The sequence below is a fragment of the Nesoenas mayeri genome (assembly GCF_963082525.1).
Source record: "Nesoenas mayeri genome assembly, chromosome: 17".
Classification (NCBI taxonomy): domain Eukaryota; kingdom Metazoa; phylum Chordata; class Aves; order Columbiformes; family Columbidae; genus Nesoenas; species Nesoenas mayeri.
The window spans coordinates 14309094-14319777 of record NC_137565.1 but is presented as its reverse complement, the minus strand read 5'-3'; the positions used below and the strand labels follow the sequence as shown (position 1 = coordinate 14319777).

Below are 10684 nucleotides of genomic sequence, written 5' to 3'. Positions count from 1 at the left end.
ACACAGTGCAGCTAGGGTGGGCAGGATGGTTTATTTTGTTGCTTTGTACTATGTTCCAAGGCTGAGGCACAGTGGTAACAACAGGGAAGGAGCAAGCTTTGAACTCAGGGGTACCCTGGGGTGTCCTGGCTCTATGCTCATCACCACTGCAGCCAGAGCCCTGGCCCCCTGTCCCACCTCAGGTGCAAGGCCAGCACTCCTCCCACCCCTGTGCCACCTCCCAGCCCTACCAGGGCCAGTGCAGCAGCTCAGGCTAAAGGGAGCAGAGGAGGCCCCTTCCCCCCAGGCACACAACAGGGTTGAGGAGTCACTGCAATAAATAAGAGTAGGGTGTCTCAGCAGGAGAGTGGCAGAAGCACAAACCAAGCACACTAGGGGGAGCTGGGAGGGGGCCAGCGCATCAGTGGCCCATGGCACAGCTATGGCTGTCCAGCTCCTGGGGGCTGCTCCTCTCCTTTGGGGAGGTGCTACCACCCGGGGGGCTGGTGGGGCTCATCCTCTGGCGGGGGTAGCCCTGGTCCGTGCTCTCCCTCCGCTGGCCCAGGGCCTGATCAATCATCTCCAGGCGGAGTGCAGGCAGCAGGCCCAGATTCCTAGGGTCAGCCCTGGCCAGGTGATTGTCAGCAGACGCACGCCGGGGACCACCCTGCTCCCGCACAGTCTGGTAGAGGGAGCTGCCCTCTAGCCTGTTGGCTGCCCACCCTGACTCCTTGGCTTTGGCTCCACAGTGTCCTGATTCCTCCTGGGGCAGGTGGATGGTGGGGATGTCCCCAGGGAGGCCTCGGCGGCTCTGGGGTGAAGGGCTACGGCTCATACCCCTGTCCCGACTCGATGGCCGCAGGATGAGGCCCTGGAACTTGGCCAGGCTAGGGCTTCGGCTCCGGTGCCGTTTCATCTTGCCTGGGCTGGGGCTACGGGATTTGGGGGCCAGCAGGACAAGTGTGCTGTCGTCCTCCTCTTCTGAGCTGCTGCCTGAGCTGTCCGTGGGGCTGCTGCCCTCCTCCAACCTGGGCAGGGAAATCTGCACCCCTGCATCAGCACTGCTGGCTGATCCTCACAGGGGGCTGTAGGCAACACAGCAGCTGGCCTCCTCCAGCCAACCACCCCTACACCCATCCCCTCCCACCCTTGCCTCTCGGCCTTGCTGACCTGGAAGGGCTCAGTCACACCAGCGATGCTGCTGGAGGTGTTGCTGTAGTACCCAAGGATGTACTCGCCCTTCCCCTTGGGCAGCGCCTCCTCTGAGAACATCACCTGCAGTCCAGAGACAGCTGATAGGCACGGGGGGCCCCCTCTCCCACCTCCAGCCCAGAACAGCAGTCCCCAACACCAGCACATGCTGAAGGCTCAGCACAACGCAATGAGGTGCCCTCCTGCCCCATCAGGGGCACAAATGGGCCACTGTCCCCCCACGATGGGGCAGATGTACCCAGTGAGACAGCAGGGCTGGCCCCAGCTCACCTGTGCACACAGTTGCTTCTCCAGGAAGCGGTCTCCATCATCGCTCCTGGCCCAGACATAAGACATGTAGTCTTTAGGATGCCGAAAGCCCACCTGTGTGCATGTATATGGGAGAACACATGTGATGCTTGCTCAACACCTTCACCCATGCCTGGCCTTGGCTCTCCTCTCACTCAGCCCCCTCTCCTTGCACAGAGGCACCAAGAGCTGCCTTGCACCCACCCAGCAGTGCCCTGGGCCCCCAGGCAGCACTGAGCTTTGGCTCCTGCGGGCCCCACAGAGCAGGAGGAAGAGGAAACCACTAGATCTGAGCCTCCAAAAGAGGGGCCAAATCCTACCGCTGACTGCCAGAGCCTCCCAGGGGAAGAGACAGTGCAGAGTTCAGGTCCATGCCATGCTGGTGGGGGTAGCTTGGAAGGAACCTCACAGTGCTGTGCAGTGCTCCCCACTCCCTCCAGCCCCAGCAGCCCCCAAGCCCCTACCCGGTAGAGTCCTATCCAGTCCCAGGAGCTCCGGTGGAAGCCAGCAGCCATCTTGTACCTGACAACTGCTTGCTCAGGCCTGGTCCATTCGTCAGCCACATAAATCTCAACTGGGGGCTTGTCTGCCTTGGAAGCAAACTGTCAGAGACACATGAACGTTGAGCAAGGTCATGCCAAAGAATGCTGCCCCTGCTGCCCAGGACAACAATCCAGGGCTGCTCCCTCACACATAGACCAACAGCCGCCCCCACCCACAGTGGAAAGACAACTGAGCTTGCGAAACGAAAATAAAACAAGCCCTGCACACCCCATCATTCACCACACACACTAGCTGGGCATCTCAATCCTGTAGCTCCTGCCTGTGTGCCCAGTGGCTTTGGACAGTGCTCACCTGCACTGCAAAGATGGCAGCTACTGGCTTGTGGTCACTGATGGTGTACTCCATGTGGCTGCAGTAGCAGAGCTGGCTCACCGACAGGACGCCCTGGCTGGGCCGGCACCCACCTGCACCAAGCCCGACACTGGGAGATTTAATCTTCCAGAGGATGCGGTCAGTCCAAGCAGGTTTTCGCTTCTTGGCACTGCAGGGCACAGAGGGGCATTCTCTTGCCTGGCAGGGTGCAGTGGGCTCCATCCCAAACTGCCTCCCCTGGTACTACAGCAAGTGCGGGCAGGGGATGCGGCTCATCTCAGCACATAGCTCAGTGCGGCTGCAGGGACAGACCTGTGCTGGCACCAGCATGGCAGCTGTGTCCCAGCCTGCTGTCCCCAGTCCAGTCTGGGCCTGCCCCAGCATGGCTCCACCTGTCCATCCACACCAGCACCAGCCCCTGCCCCACTAGCACCAGCACCCGCCCTGGCTCTGAAGCCCACCACTCCTGCACGTCTCAGCTGTGCCACCTGATCCCCAGCCTAGCACACACCTGAGCTCCGCTCTCCTACCTGCTGTCGTATTTGTTGGTGCCCACATCAAACTTGAAGGTGGGTGGGAAGTTCAGGGGTCCCTCCTGAAAGCCACTGAGGACAGGCCAGGTGCTCTTGGCAATGTTCAGCTGTGGAAAAGAGAGCAGTCTGGGGAGCGCCCTCTGCAAGCCCCTAAGAGCCCTCCACCCTCAGCACACAGTCATCCCTGTCCCACACAGCTCTTGGGGCTTGTCCAATGCCATGCAAGCAGCAAGTCCATAGACCAAACACCCCCAGCTCTTTCTTACACACTGATGTGCCCAGTTCCCACAAAGGCCATCCTGGGACTGTGCTGCCCCTTCCCCACAGGGTCAGGAGAGCAAGAGCCTGTTGTGCCCCATGGGCAGCAAGGGGACATGCCCGGTCCTACAGCTGAATGCCACTGCAGGCCCTGCAGCATGCCCACCCCTCTCACCTGGTCTTTCTCCCAGAGCTGGCTCAGGATGTTGCTGTCAATGGCGTACTTCACAAAGCGGATATCAAGGCTCTCGATGCGGAAGTTGAGGTCTCCAAACCAGAACACGAGACTGTGGGTGGGAGGGAGGGTGGTGGGCTGGAAGGGCTGAGGCTACAGGAGCCAGGCAGCACAGCTAGGGGAAAACATCCTCAGCCTGTGGGCAGCCTCAGCCTGCAGCACAGACACTTTTGGGAGCACCAGTGCAGGTCAGCACTCAGCCAGCAGCTTGCCCAGTTGCCAGCCCAGACAGGATTCCTCAGGTAGGACCAAACATCGTTAATCAAATGGGCCTGACTTCCCTGGGCAGAAATTGAGGGTGGAAATTTCCACCAGGAAACATCTACCAGAATGAGACCTCAGAGCCAAAACACTGGGGCAGAGCCAGGCCTCCACCTCATCAGTTCCAAACTTCAACAGTGCCAGTGTGGCAAGGAGCTGCATTGAGCCTGGATGCGCCCCAGGGTAGACAAAGGGCCCCTCTTAAAACCTACCCCACCGTGCTGGGTCCCCACTGGACCACAGGAAAATCCTGCAGCTCTGCAGACACGCAAGACCCCATCTCCAAGCTGTGCTTGGAGGACAGATTCAAGGGACAGACACCAGACCCCATATGGAAGCATTCAAGGATGGGGGCTGGCACTAGAGCCCTGGCCCCGACTGGAGAGCAAAGTGGTAGGGTACGCACTCATGGTCCAGGATGCCGCTGGCCACACGCCCCTCAAACTGCTGCATGTGCAGTATGGTGGCAAAGTCCTCCTTGCGCTGCTCTGCCTTCTCCAGGTGTGCTGGCAGGTGGCAGTTCAGGAAGCAGACCATGTGGCCGAAGATGGAGAGACGAACGCTCACCCCACCCTTGTTGCCCTGCACCAAGAGGATCCCATGACTCCTTGGGAAGCCAGCCCCTCGTCACCTCTCCCAGGGCCACACTCACCCAGTAGCCTCCCAGCCCTGTCCTCGTGCAGTCTGTCTGAATGTCCTGCAGGAAGGGGAGGTGGTAGTACTTGGCAAATACCAGTAGGATCACACCTTGCATCCGCACCGTGCTCACCTGGAATTGAAACGGGCTGAAGCAGGATGGTAGCAACAGCAGCACCCAGAGGGGCAGGGACAGCTTCGCCCACCTCCAGGTCACAGGGGCAGCACGTCCATCTTCTGCATGCCCCTCACCTTGCAGATGACTAACAGCACATTTAGTTCAGAAATCTATGCACACCCTTCTGAACAGTGACAGCTGAGATAAGCCCAGCAATGCTACAGCTCATGTACACTGAGGGGCAAGTGCCCTGGGAAGCTGAACCTGCCCCGGGACCCATAGGCTGCTGCCAGAAGCACAGGCTTGTTCCTACATTCACCTCCTCATGCTCATGCAACGCGACAGGCAACAAGAAGCATCCCTACAGCACAACAGGGGAAGCCTAAGGCGCAGGAAAGGGAGCAGGGTGGCACAAGCTACACAGCATGCTGGTGAGACACACCACTAGCCCCTAGGCTAGCCCCCAAAGCTGCCTGGATAGCAGCAAGTTGTCCCTGCAGCAGCCTGTCCCTCCAGCTGGCTCCCCCACTAGACCTCCTCCCTCCCTCCATCCACCCCTGCAGTCCAACTCTCCTTCCCTGTGATCCACCTGCCTGGCAGGCACAGACGAGGGACCAGCTGCCCAGCTCCTGTGGGACATCCTTACCAGGATGAAGTGGAAGGGACTCAGCACATCCATGAAGAGCTCACTCCACTGATCTGTGAAGAGGGCATCCTTCAGGCGCTTGTTTATCTTAGAGTTCACCTCTTGCAGCCTGGGAGGAAAGGGACAGGTCCCTCAGGCACACCAGGATGGGGTCTGTGTCCCAGCTAGCAAAAGCTCCTTGGGAGAGGTGCCAAAGCACTGTGCTGAGGAGTGGGGCCAGGTTGGCAAGGGAAGTTCATGAGAGGAGCCTGGGTTTAGAGGACAAACCAGCCACATCCTTGCTCAGCAACGCTGGGCCACGTGCTGGCAGAAGGCACAAGTGGCCCTGAACTCACGAGGCCTTGGCCCTTTTTAAAACAGGAGCAGTTCAGCTGTGCAGGGCTGGGCAGCAGCCTAAAGCCTCTCTCTGTGTGTAAGAAGGGCTTAGGGGACATTTTGGCTGCATTAATCTCTACAGAGAAGCCAAGTCTCACCAGTGCTTCAGCACAGGGTGTCCAGATGCACCCAAGCCACCAAGCTCAGAGCCGCAGCAAACAGAAGGTTAATAGTGCTCCTCCCAGCTCAGCAATTAGTGAAGAGAGGGGAGGGAAGGAGAATGTCTGCAGAGAACGGCAGAATCAGGAAATGCCTTGCCCAAAAATATCAAGTGCTTGGGGCACAAAGACACGGTCAGAGGAAGGACACAGCCAGGCAGAGATACTCTGGACATGGCAAGTAGCAGGACAACCTGCCCCAGCCAGGACACAGTCCCAGCAAGCTCCTTGCTGTCAGCTACCCACCCTGCCAGGCTCCAGCCTACCCCACACAGCACCAGCCCACTGGTCTGCCACACCAAGGGGGCCAGGAGCCTGTCTCCAACACAGCATCATAGCTCCAGCAGCCTCAGCCTTACACCACTCCCTCCCTGGGGCCAGGAACACGGGAGGAGTCCCTGGGAGCCACACCCAGCTCTTCCACCTCAACCCACAGGCAGAGGCTGCTTCTTGCTCCCTGTGCACAGGCAGCATGTCCCTTGTCCAAGCAGGAATCCACACACACCACAGCAAACCTCAAGGGACCAGTTTTCCCTTGGACTCCGGCAGAGCCTGCCTCACCAGCCACACCAATAAAGCCTTACCACACCAACAGGGACCTGCCTTGCTAACAGTTAAGTGCTGCCAGGGGCACAGAGCCAATCCAGCTGTGAGAGAACAGCAGATTTGTGCCCTTGAGGCCTGCATAGCATGGGCAAAAGCTGAGATGAGAAAAACGCTCCCAGAGGACTCTAAGGGGCGAGTTAAATGCCTCTACAGACCTGAGCCCAGGACCGCCAGAGCTCAGGGCAAGAAAAGCATGTGCCAAGGCCTGGTTTGAACAGCACAGCCAGCTACAGGCTCTGCGAGGGTCCAAGGCTACTCAGAATCCAAGGGTTTCAGTTCCTCTGAGCACTCCTGTTTTACTAGGAGCTGATTCTCCACCACCTTTTCTGATATTTTACCACTTCCGATGCACACCCCTCCCTGCTCACCATGCCCCAGGGAGGCTGAGGCTGCAGCTCTTCCATTCCCCACCCCCAGGGCTATGAGGATACCCCAAAAAGGGATGTGGTGGGGCAGAGGAGGGGGCTCTGCACCTCACCCTCTTACCCAATGGCAATCATGTCCGCATCATTTGTCTCGCCCGTGTTGAGGTGCAGCAGGGATGTCACATCATTTGGGGGCATGGCTGTGCCCACGTTCCAGGTGACCACTGTGATGCTTTGAAGGACAAAGGAAGAACAGGCTAACACTGGGGCTCAGAGCTTTTCCCCATCACACCCCCTTCAGCCTGCAGCTCCCCCACGGAAGCTCTGCCTGCAACAGGAACAGCCGCAGCTACAGCTTAGCCAGGGCACATATACCAGGTCCTTAGCTCCTGTTCAAGGGAGTCGGGTCCTTGCCTCTAAATTCCCCCAGGGTCTGCGCCTCAGCATGTTGCAAGCCCCACTGTAACCCAAACCTCAGTGAAATTCTAGAAACCAGCACAAAGCCCTTATTTTCATCACCACTGACACAGGCAGGCTGACACAGCAGGCAGCCTGAGAGACAGAGTGTCCCTGGAAAACTGCTTCCCCTCCCTTCCCTAGGAATCACAGATTCTTCAAGCTTCTAGGGAAAAGGACTCAGATCTCAGATCCCAGAGTCTGCCCCGGGGCACAGCCAGCCCCAAAGGCCGGGCGCCGCATGTGACCACAGAGCTGCAAGCCCCGCAGCAGTGTCCTTCACGAGTGCAAAGCCACCAGTCACAGCACATTAATGCTGTTACGCAGCGTGCACCAGCACCCACAGGCTCTTTTGGCAGCGCTAGCACAAGCCTCAGCCACAGGGGGCATGTTCCAACAGCAAGTCAGGGCAGTGCCACACCATTTCCAGAGCTGAGACCGCAGGAGCATGTGGCACCTGCTCCACAGCCTGTGTCTCTGACACACCAGCCTGGACAGCACCCACTGCTCTGAACGCCGCCTGTGCAGACAGCGGCACTGGGATCCTTCCCGCCAGCCCCCCGTGAACCTGCTTCTCCATAACCCCTCACCCCATCTCCTTCAGCTGCACACCATCCACAATGGGAAGGAAGGGGCAACTCCAGACCAGCAGAGGCTTCGCTCAGAGCCTCATGGGGCAGCTCCGGCCCGGCATCGCTCCCCCACCCTCCCCGCAGCCGCCCCTGCTCACCGGAACGCGCCGTCCCGCGGGCCCCTGCCCGGCCAGCCGAGGGGCACGTCACAGGAGTCCCCGGTGCTTGGCAGGCCGAGGGACCTCCCGAAGAGGGAGAGCTCCTCGGGCTCCGGTTTGCTGGCCGCCGCAGGCTTAGACAGGCCGACCCGCCCGCCGGCGAGGAACTCGCTGGAGATGGCTCTGGGCAGCCCAGCGGCCCGGGGCGAGGAGCCCGCCCAGGCCGAGATGTGGTCGCTGGACTCGGCCTTGGGAAGCATCTCCCTCCGCTCGGCGGGAAGCGGCTTCCCGGGGGCGGCGGGCTCCAGGGGACCGAGCTCGGGGAACGCGGGCCGGCCCGAGGCCTGGAAGAGCCCGGCGGGGCGGGGGGAAGGGGCGCCGGGGCTGGGGGGCAGCAGGGCCGGCAGCGGGAAGGCGTGGGGCCCGCCCGCCCCCTCAGGTTGCGCCCGGCCGACTTCCAGCGGCAGGGGCTGGGCAGCCCGGCCCGGTATCCGCTCCTCGGGCCCAGCGCGCTGCGACCCCCCGGGCCGCGGGCAACCATAGGGGAAGGGGTCGCAGGCGGCGTCCGGCCGGGAGCTCCTGCGGGAGCCCGGGCCGCCGCTGCCCGCAAGGAAAGGCGCCGTCGGGGCTCCGCCGTCGGGCTGAGGCCGGGCCGAGCCCCCGGAACCGAAGGGCACCAGCCGCGCAGGGGAGGCGGCGGGCGGGGGGCCGGCGCGGGGCCCCGAGGCGGCGGCCGAGCCCTGGTCCGCGCTGGCGCGCCGGGCCGGCTCCATGGGCGGCAGAGCCCCCGGCAGCGGCCCCGGCCCCGCCGCTCCCCGCACGGCCCCGCCCGCGCTCACCTTGCGGCGCCGCGCTCCCCGTGACGTCAGCGTCCCGGCACCTGCGCGGAGCCTTAAAGGCGCAGGAGCGGCACGAGCGGGCACCCCGGCCCGCGCGCACTTGCCGCCGCCCCGCCCCGCTCACGTGCCGGCGCGTGCCCCGCCTCCCCCTCCCCCCCACTGCTCCCCCCGCCGGCGCGAGGAGCGGAGCGCGCGCCCGCCACAGGTGGCAGCGCGCGGGGCCGCCTGCGCGTGCACGACTGTCCCCGCGCGCGTGCGCGGCTGCTCGCGCCGTTGTACGGGCACGCGCGCACGCGGCAGCTGCATGAGGTGCTCACGTGCAGCAGGTTGTCTGCAGCTGCAGGCGTGGCTGCGTGCAGCCGTGCCGGTGTACTCGTGTGCAGCTGTTGCTACAAGCGGGCGCGACAGCATGCAGGGTGAGCTCCGGGTGTGTAGACACCTGTGTGTGCCTGGGGGAGACGGGGTGGAGAGGGCAGAGGTCCTGAACACCTCCTGCACCTCAGTCGGTGGCAGCAAGACCGGCCGCCAGGAGCTCCAGAGCCCAGGGAAGGCTGGAGCGCAGCATGGGAGAGGATCTTGGCAGAAGAGGGCTGGGTCCCTGAGCCTTTGTGGGATGGACCTGCTTGTGCTGAGGGACCTGGCTCCCGTCATCACAAGACCACTCTCAATAATCTGATCAATCATGGCATCCGGGAGAGGACTGGAGAAAAGCAAATGTCAGTCCTGTCTTCAGGATGGACACGAAGGAGAACCCAGGGACCTAGAAGCTGGTCAGCCTCCTCTCCATCCTTGGGAAGGTGATAGAGCAGCTGCTCCTCAGAACCATTGCCAGGCACAAGAAAGTCATTGGGAGGAGTCAGCATGGCTTCGCCAAGGGGAAATTCTCCTTGCCCAACCTGACCACCTTTGATGATGAAGAGACTGACCTGGCAGATGAGAGAGAAGTGGACATTGTCTACTGGACTTGGAGAAGGCCTTTGACACTATCTTCCATCAGATCCTCCTTGAGAAACTGTTGATGTATGGGGTGGGTGAGCAAGTATTGAGGTGGATTGAAAACTGTCTGAATGGCTGGATCCAGAGGGTGGTGGTCAGTGGCACAAGGTCTGGCAGGAGACCAGTAACTAGCGATGTGCCCCAGGTGTCAATACTGGGTCCAGTCCTGTTTAACATCTTCAAATACTCTCTTGTATGATGTGGCAAAGTATACCCTCAGCAAATTTGCAGATGACACCAAACTAGGAGGAACAGCTGACTAAGCAGAGAGTCATGCAGAGGGACCCAGACAGGCTGGATTAAAGGAGCTGGCAGGAACCTGGTGAAGTTCAACCGGGAGAAATGGAACAGCCCCAGGCATCAGGACAGGCTGAGGGGCCACCAGATGAATGGTGTCCTGGGCTGTGTCATGAGTGTTGTCAGCAAGTCAAGGGATGTCAAGGAAGCACCTGTGAGGTCATGACGCGTGGAAACAACTTTACAACCTATAAAGTCATAAAACTTTACAACTCACAAAGTTATAAAGCAGGTATGTTTATTTCGATGTCAGGCACAAGGGGGATCGTTCCACCATTCATGCGCAACTTCTAACAATAAGAAGTGTGTTTAAATACGGTAAGGTGTTACATATTCATAATGACCCCAGGAACACCTATACATATTCATAACCTTTCCCCGCTTCTTATTAAAATGAGTCCCAGGTAATAATTTCCATAGTCTCCTCCTTCACCCTCCCCTGTTACGCCTGCGCAGTGCTATCTGGTGGTCTTGAGGAGGGTCCTTTGGGGGTCTTTGGATGAAGGCTCCTTCATGTTCGTCACAGTGAACTTTTTACCTTTGGCTCATTATGTTGAATTGGCTGGAACCCAAGCTGCCAGGTCGATTGAAACCAAACTGGTGCCCCCTTTTGCTGTAAATCTTTGTTATCTTGTCTCCTCAAGTTTACAGCTAGGTGCCTTAAGTTTACATCTAGGTGCTGTAAAACTTCTTATCTTGGCATTCGATGAAGTTCTGTTTTTTCTTAACAAAATTGGTTACATAAAGCTCTAAACTAGGCACCCTTAAAGTGTTAGTTAGTTCCCTCTATCAGTCACTTCTGGAGTGCTGTGTCCAGTGC

General features: G+C 59.9%; 1 protein-coding gene across 1 annotated transcript; it reads right to left on the bottom strand.

Moving 5' to 3' along the window:
- Positions 1-400: 400 nt before the first annotated feature.
- INPP5J (inositol polyphosphate-5-phosphatase J) lies at positions 401-8505 on the bottom strand (the record flags this gene model as incomplete). Its single annotated transcript, XM_080355018.1, has 12 exons — positions 401-1021; positions 1150-1254; positions 1462-1554; positions 1944-2081; positions 2335-2524; positions 2886-2995; positions 3322-3433; positions 4049-4224; positions 4295-4411; positions 5043-5151; positions 6668-6778; positions 7733-8505. The coding sequence occupies 12 exons, from the start codon at positions 8503-8505 to the stop codon at positions 401-403; spliced, it is 2655 nt and encodes an 884-aa protein (XP_080211144.1).
- Between the last annotated feature and the right edge of the window lie 2179 nt (positions 8506-10684).